Source organism: Myxine glutinosa, chromosome 7 (assembly GCF_964187855.1).
Source record: "Myxine glutinosa chromosome 7, kmMyxGlut1.1, whole genome shotgun sequence".
NCBI classification, from domain to species: Eukaryota; Metazoa; Chordata; class Myxini; order Myxiniformes; family Myxinidae; genus Myxine; species Myxine glutinosa.
Window position 1 is genome coordinate 146,718,713 of NC_136267.1, and position 13,406 is coordinate 146,732,118.

At 41.5% G+C, this 13,406-nt stretch overlaps 1 protein-coding gene and 1 long non-coding RNA gene across 2 annotated transcripts in view; one reads left to right on the top strand and one right to left on the bottom strand.

Annotated features, from left to right (window-relative positions):
- Nucleotides 1-13,406, bottom strand: part of LOC137431723 (kinesin heavy chain-like) — a 91,326-nt gene that overhangs the window by 7,911 nt on the left and 70,009 nt on the right. Inside the window, exons 18-23 of the mRNA XM_068123354.2 lie at nt 9,884-9,960; nt 9,674-9,783; nt 8,997-9,098; nt 8,743-8,803; nt 6,217-6,288; nt 3,682-3,786 (exon numbers count right to left, since the gene is read on the bottom strand). Of these exons, the coding sequence (XP_067979455.2) occupies nt 3,682-3,786; nt 6,217-6,288; nt 8,743-8,803; nt 8,997-9,098; nt 9,674-9,783; nt 9,884-9,960 (527 nt within the window). The remainder of the gene's footprint in view (nt 1-3,681; nt 3,787-6,216; nt 6,289-8,742; nt 8,804-8,996; nt 9,099-9,673; nt 9,784-9,883; nt 9,961-13,406) is intronic.
- LOC137415610 (uncharacterized) overlaps nt 6,580-13,406 on the top strand; it is a 66,344-nt gene continuing 59,517 nt past the window's right edge. The window contains exon 1 of the long non-coding RNA XR_010982107.2: nt 6,580-6,704. This is a non-coding gene — a long non-coding RNA (uncharacterized LOC137415610). The remainder of the gene's footprint in view (nt 6,705-13,406) is intronic.

The window sequence follows — 13,406 nt, forward strand, 5'->3', positions numbered from 1 at the left end:
TTGCGAATTGTAATTTGGACGAGCCCCCAATTCTGTTACGTGGTCCCCTCGGTGAATACCTGGTCTCGGTGACCCCCGGACCGTGAGAGGAACTTCGCCAGAAAGTTGTATTATATATGCGCTTTCGCCACGCAATCCATAGGAATTCCACCCAAGAGAAAACTGATGTTCAAGGATATATTTCAATGGTAATGACACCATACAATTTCAATGATACAACCACGGAGATTTTCCCCGAGCAATCAATCGCAAACAACCATCAACAATTCCCCAATCCACAATCAATCCCCTATATGATTAAGATGGCCATCTTATATATGTGTGTTCACTTCGGTACTCACGACCCCCTTTTGGTCTCTGTCCCTCACAATGTCTCTGGGCCCCTCCTGACCAAGATACTGGTCGGCATCGCCGCACTCGGGCGGTTGAACGAACCCCGGGTGGACGTTTTTCCACCGGGCAGGTATCGTACCAGGCACCGTGGCTGCAGCCCCTCGTGGCCACGCGAAGCGGGTACGGTAGAGCAAGCCAAAAGCCCCACGCCGCTTGCAAGGCGCGTTAGGCCCCAACGTGCGACCCGCACGCGTCTGTTTAGACGGTGCCGCGAACGGTGTCAGACGCGGGGTCGATGCACGGCCCCACGTCAACTTGACGTCTCCACCGGGCAGGTACACGTCCCGGTAACTCCTCTCGCCAGACGGGCTTCGGAACGCCGCTTTTCCACGCAGCGCAAGGTCGATCCCACCTCGTCGGAGCGGGGCGAGGAAGAAGAATCTCGTCGCTTTTCTTCCCCGTGTCTTTTTTCTTCCGTTTCCGGTCACTTCCGTTTCCGGACACTTTTCAGAAGGGCTCCTGACCCTCCAACCACAACCACCCTTAATCTATTACACATGGATAAGCAAAGACCTGAATGGTAATTCACATACATTCACATAAATATGTAACAATATATATATATATATATATATATATATATATATATATATATATATATATATATATATATATATATATATATATATATATATATATATATATATATGTACATTCCCATGTGATCTTGTGGAGTTTATCCAAGGCATCTTAACCTTTACATACATTTACATTGATGGCGTCAGGTTGACGACAAAATGTTGAAGTTGTGTATGATACAATTTACAAAAGGATCTGACATGAAATGGCAGTGTATTTGCGTAATCACGAACGATAGTTCTTCTGAGTAGACCACCATTGGCTATAAGGGGTGAGTGGGGAGTTTGGGAAAGGAGGGGTGAGGGGGGAGATTAGGAGGGGAGGGTGGAATTTAGGAGGGGAGGGGTGAGAGGGGAGTTTAGGAGGGGAGGGGCAATGGGGGAGATTTGAAAGGGATGGGTGAGGGGGGAATTTAGGAGGGGAAGGATGAGTTTGGATTTTAGAAAGTGTTGGTCAATTCATGGAAAACGAATATTTATTGCAAAATAAGTTTATTGAGATTTTCAAGTCAGAGATCCGTTTGAAAACATTGGAGGAGGGGTGGAATGCAGGTGAGTTTAGGGAATGTAGGAAGGAACAACTGTAAGAGATTGAATTTTTATTTGAAATGAAGAGATTTGGTGAGCAACTCGAAAACAACCTTTTAAAGAAGAAATAAAAAATATGTTATGATATACAACAGAATAAAACACTTCAGGGGAAAGTTTAAACATTTTAAAACTAAGCCGTAAAAACTATCTGGGGGAATTCCCTAAATGAGGGCATGAAGGATTCCTAAGGGGGATTAAGGATTCCAGCACAGGTTCAGAAGCAGGAACAGAAAAATGGATAGGAGATTGACAGAAAGGCGAGCAGAGAACAAAAGAATGGGGCGGTGTATAAGCAATATGTTAGTATGGGAGGAGAGGCCTACTTTTTTAATTCTTCCTTAATATGTGTTTTTGAAGGTTAGGTGAAAGTGGATCAGAGGAAGAAGGATAAAGTTGATAAAGTATGGTGAGAACTGGAATTGGAAAGGTGTCTTTTGGCTGGAGAGGATTGAGTTATGAAGGAAGGAGAGGAAAAAACAGAAAAAAACGGGTGGTGCGAAACACGTGGTCGAATAACAAATGAACACGGGAAGGAGAAGGATTTTTTTTTTTTTTGTATTCAGACGAAACAGAGGGTAAGATGTTCGGGGAAGTATGGGGTGAAAAAAGACTGGAAAATGGACCACAAACGAAAGTAAATGGACCACAAACGACCGCGGAGAGGAGACAACAAAGCCTTGAGGCCTGAAAACGCGGCAGGAACCAACAGACGATTATACACAGGTATGTACGATTTACACCGAGATCTAACTGGAAACACACAGCAGGCACTCACACCATAAAATAAATATACAGTTTTGACAAAAATACAAATGGTAAAATCCTTAACTTTGGTAGCGTGGAGAGCTTGGAAAAACACACGACCTCACCGGCAAAACCGGAAACGGAAGTCCCCGCTTCGTTTCTATGAAGACAAACTCCAAAAAAATGCTCATTTTGAGGTGAGACATCGACAAACCCGATGGAGACAGGTACTCTGTTCGTACAGATAAATATTCAGTTTTTAGAGCCTGTACCAAATTTTTGGTGAGGTGATAATGAATGATGTTAAAAACAAAGTGTGTGGATGTGAGGATTTTCTGAGTTATTTATGATGGCATCCATGCCCATATTATTTAAAAGTTCGTAACCTCGAAAAAGGACGGGTACCTCAGCTTGCAAAATCTAAAACTACAGAAAATAGGATGTGCTGATGGATATGCTTCAACCCACTGTTATGTTTGATCTCAATTACAGGTCATAGAGAGAGAGAAAGAGAAAGAGAGAAAGAGAGTGATAACATCAGATGTTTCTAACTCGAGTTATGCTTTGCAAAATTGTTTTCAAAGGGCACAAGTGCCACTAAATCATTAAATCCAAAATCGAATCAGTTTTTCTGTGTATTATAGTTTATTATCAAGTTGTGTGTGCCTGCACAGGATTCTAAACTACGGTAGGGATGCAAATGGCGTCGTCTGTCAACAATTCACGTTTACTGGCCCCATCTGATGCAATTCAAATGCTCTAATGGCGGTGACGTGCTCCATTTGAAACTGTTTGCTCGATACACGTGGCTTTGTGATGCCTCGGGTCTTCAAAATTATATTGGTGTCAACGCCAGTGACCAATTGCAAATTAATAGTGGGGTACTTGTGCCAAACTTGGTCAAATCCCTCTAATGATTCAAATGTTAACTTTGTATCAAAAAACCCAATAACGGATTGGCCCGGACGGACGGAAAACCTGAGAAAATTAGAAAAGAAAGAGAACAGAAGCCTCAGGCCTTGGACTTGGAATGCATATGAAGCAATGGTAAACACTGTCCAAGTGAATTCCTTAATTATGTGGACAATGTTATTTGTTGTTTTTAATTACATTACTGTAGATTTAAGGCCTTGAAGCATTAGTTTTCATGGATCATTAGTAGGTAGGCAATGTTGACAGCCTGTCGATTGTCTCGTTTCCTTTTGGGACCTGTTGTACCTGTTCTGTTTGTAGCCCTTCTTCAACAGCAGGAACAGTTGATGCTAAAGATGTGGATGTCTACTGCTATAGCTCCTCAGTAAAACTGGTTCATACTGTACATGACAGTCAATAGTAATAAGGGCTTGCTGATGAAAATGATAAGAATGTCACTTACATTGTGGTGAAATTTACTCAGCTGTTGTAGGTCTTTCTCTAGTTCTGAGGTGGAGGAGGAAGACAGCAAAGACACCTTCCTGGGAGGCTTGCAGTCTGCATCTGCCTGAAATATGAGATTGCATTATCTATTGTGGAATTTGTTGTGGAGGTATATTTTAGAACAAAAGTGGTATACCTGCAAATAAAGACAAAACTCCAAAAAAGAAAGTGAGTGGCACAAGATAAAATTGAGTGAGTGGCACAAGGTAAAAATTGTCTATACAAATCACATCCTGTGCTACTACCAATTCTAATGATCAAAAGCCATGTCATGAGACAAGAGCAAGCATCACAACACTATAGGTGCGAGCACACTGTAATCAATGAGTGAGAGGTGGTTCAAGGCCAAGTATGGTAAATTGCCCTGTAGATTAATGCCAGAGCATCACTGCGAGGTTACAAAAGGATTGGGCAACAGAATCCTTCACTTCGGCTACAGAAACAGTCATCTGCGCAGTGAGTGAAGGGCCATTAATAATAAGAGTTCCCTTGCAAATGTCAATGCAGCAGGAGGCCATTAGGCCCATAAAGCCTGCACAATGGCTGCCAACCTGTGGTTGTTTGTCTGTTCTCTATCTTTTAAATGCTGAGTGTTAAGCAAAGAAGCAACACGTACCACTTTTTAAATCTTTGGTATGACTCGGCTGGAGTCGGGTTTGAACCGCCACCCTCCCAAATTCAGAGCGGATGCTCCACCATTGTTTGAACCGCCACCCTCCCAAATTCAGAGCGGATGCTCCACCATTACACCACCCATTGTTTCCATTATTGTTACAAATGGCTGTTGCTAATGTAAAAGAGGGGAGGAACTTGAATCTTTTATTTATTTACTAAAAAAATACCACCCGTCGCTTCGCTAACGGGAATACTAAGAGAGTGGGGGGGGGGGGGGGGGGAGAGATAAAAAAAGAGGGGTGGAAGAGAGAGAGGGGGTGAGAAAAGGGGGAGGAGGGAGAGTGAAAGCAAAAGTACCCCGTATTTCCGGGCAATGCCAGATTCCTCTTCTCACCCTTCCCTCCCTCCACACACCCCATCCCCTGCCTCTTCCCACCCTACCCCCTCCCTCCAGACTCCCACCCCACCCATCCCCTCCCACCTCCACCATTTCCCCCACTCCTCCACCCTTTCCCCCACTCCTCCCACAAAGGTACCCTGGTGTTTCCCGGGATCTGACGTACATCTATTGGATTACCACAATTAAACACATATTTGGAGACAAACTTTTTATTTCTCAAGCTGCAAAATATTGAACAGAAGTATCAATAAATTTGAACATATTATTGTAATGCTTTTGGGTAGACAATATTGAATGTTTTTTCCAAGACGAAAAGAACATGTACAAACTGATAAAAATTGCTTGTTTTTAAATTTTCGCACGATGTATATGTGGATACGTTAGCTAATGTGGAAACCTTTTTTCAGCATACGATTCTCTCACCCTTGAGAGTTATGTCATTAGATAAGCAGTATAATCACTTTAAATCAATAAATAGGTTGTGCTGGTATTATTTCGGTTTTTGAATATTTAGCGATTAGCGCATTGAGAGGTTGCGTGACTCCTTCTTCTCCAATCTTACCAGTCGTTATAACATCTTATTTAACAATTATTGTTCACATCTCATACCATATTTAACGATCGGAGCTCACCAATTATACAGGTATCCGGGCTGAAATCCGAAAACATTTGCACTTTTTATGAAGCATTTGCTCATAGCCTATATGGATCTGCCCACGGCTATGGTGATAGGTGGAGGCTCGTGTGTTTATAAGTTATGAATTGTGAGAAAATGACTTTTAAAACCCACAGTAAGGTGCATCGTGGTAAAAAAAAAAAAAGTAATCTTAGAAAGTTTTGTCGCAATTAACCTGGGAGCTCAGAGGAGTCGGGAAAACCGCATATAATGCATGAAATCAGTCTAAGACTCCAAGCTCTTAATTTTAAAACTATAGCACCAACAAAAGTGATGTATACAGTGATTCACAGGGATTAAGATTTGGCATTCGACGATATGAGTAAAGAAAGTGAAAAATATGAATTTTGATTGAGGCCTGACCTCCTTTTGAAGACCCCTGAGAGGTGAAAGAGGGCTGGCCAAGAGTAACCTTTTTTGTTTTTTTTCATTATGAGCACTCCGTTAATTATATTCAAAAGCGGTGTTTAAATTTACCCAAATGCCCAGTTTTCATTCATGCATTCCTTAGAGATCCCTTAGGATGCATGCAAAGGTTCGTGCCAACAGGTTTCATGGTTTTGGAGTTATGGAGGAGACACACTGACACTGACAGACACACACACACCTTCACTTTTATTATTATTATAGATAGAAGACAATTTCTCTTGGTGGACTGTTAATGTATGTATTTAAGCGAGTATTCTACTTGAAATGACCGTCATTCATTCAAGTGGACTTTACTGGAAGAGGTTTGGCTCTTCTGCTGTAGCATGCAGGTATTTCTGCAAAACATGTAGATGTCGTGCTGGTGTTTTTCAGACCTTTTTTGCTCGACTCAGGAGATCATTCATGAAGGTCCTTCGTAGGTTGTGTAGAGACTCCATTTCTTTTGCCTGCCACAACACACACATATAATGTACAATTAAAGGCAGAGGTAGCAAAAGGAAGTTCTGCCCAACTCAACCAAATACTGTCGTTGGCCTTTCTGTAGGTTCTCTACCACATGCATTTATTCCGTAAAACTGAGCAATAGTAACCATGTTCACAATTAACAGGCTGCTTTGATTACTCAATTTTTTTCCTTTTGCACTTGGGATTTCCCATGCACAATTTTTCCCATACACAAATTGGGATTTTCCCATAATGCTCACCATTTCTGCAGAACTCACTTGATCCCAACAAATGGAAGCGGTTTATTTTTAAATCTGTTATTTCCATCTAGTATTCCACAGGTAATGCTGTGCCATGGAATACGAAGCATGCTGTCCTGGATGGAGACCTCCAAGACCCCACAACACTTTCAAAAAGAGTAAGTCATTGTGTGCAGTGTTCAGGTCAAATTCCAACTTCCTGCTTTATCTGCCTACAGTGTTGTGGCAAAATGTGTGGTGTCCTCAGCCATTGAAAGAATGGACGAATAAATGTTTTGGCCATTCTTTCCACAGACAGATAATGATGATGATGATTTCCATGACAAACGTATTTTTAGATGCAGGCTGAAACAATGAAGATTTGATCATGCTGTGCCATTGAATTATCACACATATATATATATATATATATATATATATATATATATATATATATATATATATATATATTTATTTATTTATATATATATATATATATATATATATATATATATATATATATATATATATATATATGTATATATATAATATTATAATTCTATAAATAAAAATATAATAAATCATATAATATGTAATAATAATATAATAATATAACATAATAAATATATTGTATATAATATAATACATAACAATATAAATAAATATATCTAAAGATATAATAAAAAAAATTAAATATAGTATAGAAATAAAATAAATACAATTACATAAATAAATCTTAATATATATATATATATAAATATTGACATTGTGGCATTATTGTTGAACTAGCCGAAACCCGTGGAACATCCACGGAAGGGAGGATGTGGTGTATGGATAGAGTGTACCATTATGGATGGCATCCGGGAGCGCTCATGGGATCTTCTTCTTCCGTTAAGCTCCAATTTTTTCTCTTTAAGTTAAGTCCAATCAGTCCTCTCTGCTTGAAGTGCTCAGGCCATGCCTTCCCGCTCTCATACTTTTATTTCCGTTCGGTGTAGAAAGAGATTGACATATCGTTCGTCTGTTTTCAGCTCGTTATCTTTAAGCTTCCTTACATCTCGCCACCTGCTACACCTCTCTGAGTTACGAGGATTTATGCAACGCACCCCGAGTATCGCAACATCACTCCATTTAACTTTATTAAAATGACGATAAAGACGTGAAACCCATGGAACATCCATGGAAGGGAGGATGTGGTGTATGGATAGAGTGTACCATTATGGATGGCATAGGGGAGCGCTCATGGGATCTTCTTCTTCCGTTAAGCTCCAATTTTTTCTCTTTAAGTTAAGTCCAATCAGTCCTCTCTGCTCGAAGTGCTCAGGCCATGCCTTCCCGCTCTCATACTTTTATTGCCGTTCGGTGTAGAAAGGGATTGACATATCGTTCATCTGTTTCAGCTCGTTATCTTTAAGCTTCCTTACGTCTCGCCACCTGCTACACCTCTCTGAGTTACGAGGATTTATGCAATGCACCCCGAGTATCGCAACGTCACTCCATTTAACTTTATTAAAATGACGATAAAGACGTTTCCTTATATATCCTAATTTAAAATGTTCAAGGGAATAAAAAGACCATTTGGTTCACACTACCCATGTTCACACCACTCGACTGTCCAATCAGCGGACGGCTCGCTTCGCCTTCGCCCAGCAGACGCCAATACGATGGCGTCGTAAGATGGCGTCGTATCGGCAGTTAATCGGATGCTTTTGGGCCCCAACGTCGGCTAATTCAGATTTTTCGAGTATGTCTGTACGTGATAAACAAAGAGCGCAGTTCGTAAATCGTAAATCCATTAGTGCCGTGGGCATCGGGTCACTGGGTGCGGCGTAAAAGGGATAACAAAGTCGAGTCCTTACGGTATTATTATATAGATGAGAAAAATTATTGTAAAAACATCAGCCTAAGCTGGAAGCTCATTGTGATGCTTTTGAGTTTAGGAGAAAACTTCTTGACATGAGTCATGTATTGTAAGGATTTTCGCTTGATTTCGCTTGATGTCGCTGATTTTTTGAAATAAACATTATGGGTTCTCCTAATTGACCATATAGGATGAAAAGAGTACATTTCTGAGAGAAAGAACTCAACTCTTTGTTGGATATTCGTAATTCCTTCACTTTGAAAAGACAATCAGGAGCACTGTGGGTTTGCACCACAAACACAAAGACCAAGTAAATTAAACTAGGACCTTCAGGTTTAAGTGACCAAAGAACTTACAAGTGTGATCTCGAGATCATGAAGGTCTCTTCTGCCTTTCTGCTGTCTTTCTTCTTCAGTCCTATCAGATGAAAAACAGGAAATGGATTGGTTGATTCACTAAAACACATGTTATATAAAGTATAACTTTTTAGTATTTGAAGCAGTTGATAAATTGACCAGTCAGAGAGTTTACAGTCATTATATTTTGAAATTCAGAGATGTAGCTTCTTTTTTTTTTTCATCATGTGATGCTTTTTGAGTGAAAGATGTACTCTATGTTCTCGATCTGTGAGTTGTAGTGCTGTTCAATGGTCTTTAGCCTTTGGAGGTGATCTTGAAAGTTCTGTAGTGCCTGTTCCATTCCAATCCTTTCGCTGGAGTGAGAAATGCAGTGGTTAGAGAAACAAAAGCACTCATTAACCATCTATTCAGCATCACAAATAATATTTTTCCCCACTTTACAAACAACCTACCCTTTTGATGATATAATAGCTCAACAGAAGTTGGAGGCAACATTTTAATTTGGTAATAGCACCACCCACCCCTTCGGATGTTCAACAGCGGGACCTCTGACCTTTGACCTCTTGACCTCATAATCTAATCTGTTTATCTTTACGTCATTATGCATACTTGCACCAAGTTTGACTTACTTCCATTCAGCCATTCTTATGTTATTGCGGTAATGAAAACTTATTACAGACTTTGACCTCTTGACCCCAAAGTGTAATCATTTCATCTTTAAATCATAGTATGCACTTGATCTAATTTTGATTTAAATCCCTTCAGCCGTTCTCAAGTTACTGCGGTAACGGAAAACTATCACGGACGGACAGACGGACAGCTGGACGAACAACCCAAAAACATAATGCCTCTGGCAACTTCGCCGGGCGGAGGCATAAAAGAGAAACACAATCCACATGTGGTGGGATGGGGTGAATACAAGCCTTACTCTTGCAGTTTCTTGATGAGAGATTGTTTCTCCTCCATCTCCCATCTCAAATGGGCCACTTGCTCTTGATGTGTGAGTCGATGCACCTGCAGTTCTGCTTCAACCGCCAGCTGTTCATCATGACAATTTGCAATCGGAAATCCAGTCCATTCTTTGCCATAACTTTTATATCCAAATGCAAAGTAAAAGTGTAAATATGCGACGTTTTACCTGAACCTCTTCAGCCCTTTCAATCATGCTTTGGTGCTCTTTCTCTTTGTTCTGGAATTCTATCTCGTGCATTTTCTCTGCGGACAAAGAATGTTTTTAACGGCTGTGACGTATTGCAAAACAGCTTTAGCAAACATGATCAACATTATCTCTACAGAAGGCTTGGTGTGAATTATTGCCATGAATGCTTTATCAAACTAGCACAGCACTCTGTAGAGCACATTCCTCCACCTGGTGAACAGTTTACATTTTTTATCCACTGATCGGCCGGATCTGGATTCGGACCTCAAACCAAAATGTAATCGGCTTGTTCTTATCACCTAAACAACTCATCCACATGGTTTTGTCACAACTCGTCCACAACGTTTTGGAATATTGGAATATTCAAAAGTATTGGCACCCTTGCACTTTTTTCAAATAATGCACCATTTCTTCCAGAAAATTGTTGAAAAAAATAAATTGGTATCCACATGTGTATTTCTTTGGTTTTCAGTGGAACAAAACAAAAAAAAGCTGAAAAATTACTGAATCTTAGCTAATTCCACACAAAAATCCTTAAATGGCCCAGACAATATTCTTGGCACCTTTTAGTTGTTAGAAATAATTAGATTTCAAGCAGGTGATTACCCTTTACTTTGGAATTGAACTCTCCTGTGGTGATTTGCAGGTGCCTGCAATATATAAATCACTCATTCAAAAAGATTGAAAAGAGAAAAGTAATCATTCTGCTGTTTTGTGTCACTGTGTGTACCGCAATGAGCTTGGAGAAAAGAAAGAAAACCAGAGAATTGTCTGAGGAGATCAGACACAAGTTTGTAGCCAAGCATGGACAATCTCAAGGCTACAAGTCCATCTCCAGAGACCTTGATGTTCCTGTGTCCACCGTACACAATGCTATCAGGAAGTTGAAGGCCCAAGGCACTGCAGCCAACCTCCCTGGACGTGGCAGAAAGAGAAAACTTGATCGTAGATTGCAGCGAAGGATTGTTCGAATGGTGGAGAAAGCACCTCGATCAACTGCCAAACAGATTCAAGCTGAACTTCAGACACAAGGTACGACAGTTTAAACTGGCACCATCCGTCGCCAACTCAATGAAAGGGGGTTCTATGGTACGACACCCAGGAGGACCCCACTGCTAAGAAAGCCCGACAGGAGTTTTTCAAAACAAACCTGAACAAGCCAAAATCCTTCTGAGAGAATGTCCTCTGGACAGATGAGACCAAATTACAGCTTTTTGGGAAAGCAAATCATCTCAATGTTTTAAGAAAATAAAATGAAGCCTTCAAAGAAAAGAACACCTTCCCTACAATCAAACATGGAGGAGGTTCAGTGATGTTTTTGGGTTGCTGTGCTGCCTCTGGCACTGAGTGCCTTGAATGTGTGCATGGCATCATGAAATCACGAGATTACCAAAACATTTTGGAGCGCAATGTTCAACCCAGTGTCAGAAAGCTGGGTCTCCATTGTAGGTCATGGGTCTTGCAGCGGGACAATGACCCCAAACACACTTCAAAAAGCACCAGGGAATGGTTCAGGGCAAAACGTTGGACTGTTCTGAAGTGGCCCAGTAATGAGTCCAGATCTAGATCCCATTCAACACCTGTGGAGGAATCTGAAAATAGCAGTTGGGAGAAGGCACCCTTCAAATCTGGAAGAACTGGAGCAGTTTCCACAAGAAGACGGCATCAGCCCACGGGTCCTAAAATCCTGCTCTGACGCTCTTTCACACCCTCTCTTTCTGTTCTCTTCACCCACTCTTTTGCTCAAGGTCATCTGCCATCAGCTTGGAAATCAGCCAACATCACCGCTTTACACAAAAAGGTGCAAAAACAGATCCTTGCATCAACAGACCAATCAGCCTTCTCCCAATTATCAGCAAAGTCATGGAATCCATCATTGCTTCGCATATGAAATCTTTCCTCTTCTCCAATGGCTTGATCTCTGATCATCAATTTGGTTTCAGACCAGGTCACTCTACTCTGGACATGCTGCTTCTGCTGTCTCAACAATTGATGGAGGTCCTCAATGCCAAACAGCAAATTAGAGTTGTCTCCCTTGACATATCACGTGCCTTCGATACGGCCTGGCACCCAGCTCTGCTCACCAAACTCTCCTCCTATGGTATCCATGGAAATCTCCATGCATGGCTTGCGGACTTCCTCTCTGGTCGTAGTCAACGTGTGGCCCTGAATGGATTTCTCTCATCTCCCCTTCCTGTTCAGGCTGGAGTTCCCCAAGGTAGTGTTCTGGGCCCTGTGCTATTTCTGGTCTTCATCAATGATCTCTCTGACTCTCTTGAATATCCTCTCCATCTTTTTGCTGATGACTCCACTCTCTGCCGCTCCATTCTTCATCCCTCAGATTGGCAGTCTGCAGCCTCCTCACTCTCTGCAAACCTGGACAAAATCACAGACTGGTCAAACAAGTGGAACATGTCTTTCAATCCTGACAAATCTCACACTCTTACGATGTCTCTCCGAAAAGACCGACTGGACAACTCTCCCATCTACTTTCTCAACAATCCTCTCCAATAAGTTCTGTCACTCAAGCTTTTGGGTCTCACTATCTGCCATGATCTTTCTTGGGAAAACCACATTTCCAAGCTGGCCTCCAAAGCCAGTCGCCGACTGGGCATCCTCCGTCGTGCGAAGTCCTTCCTTGGCACACCTGAGCTCCTCACCACATACAAGGCTTTCATCCGCAGCTCAATGGAATACTGCTCTCCCCTCTGGGCTGGTGCTCCTGCCTCATACCTAGCTCGTCTTCACGCTGTTGAAACCAAAGCTTTTAGAATCACTGGAATCTCCCGCGATGAAGCTAATTCTGAGGGCCTTTCACTCACTCACCGCAGGCAGGTTGGTGGTCCTTCTGTCTTCTACCAACTTCTATCCAGCCTTGCTCCCCCAGCCCTGCCAGCTGCACATTTTTTTTAAATACCGACTTCTTTCCTGGAAGTCTAGCAGTGTCCATGTGGTTTTATACCTCGACCCCGCCCCCCCCCCCCCCCCCCAGCCTTCCCATACCTCCTCCACCAAAGCCCTCTCCCTCCCACAGATCCTCCGATGTCCCTGTTCTTTGCTGTTGTACTTGTGTGCTTCCCTCTCTCTCCCCATCTTGTCTCCCGCTCCCTTTATTGTATGTTTTGTGTGTCCGTTTGTTTTTTTTGTGATTGATATTCGCTCTTACACGAGCCTCGATCTTGCATACAAAAAAAAAAAAAAAAACTGCAAGTAGAGAGATGTATGAAGCTCATTCATGGCTATAGGAAGCGCTTGACTGCAGTTATTTTGTCCAAAGGCAAACTACCAAATATCAAGTCTAGGGTGTCAATAATTTTGTCAATGCCGTTTCTTTTTATTTTCTGATTTAAAAGGATATATTAAGTTCTGAATCAAAAACAAAGGCTCTGTAATATTTACAGTGAAATAAAGAATTGTGGAGACCAAATACTTTTGTCAATATCAACTTATTTTCAGAGGAAATTGTAAGTTATTTTTAAAAACTGCAAGGGTGCCAATATTT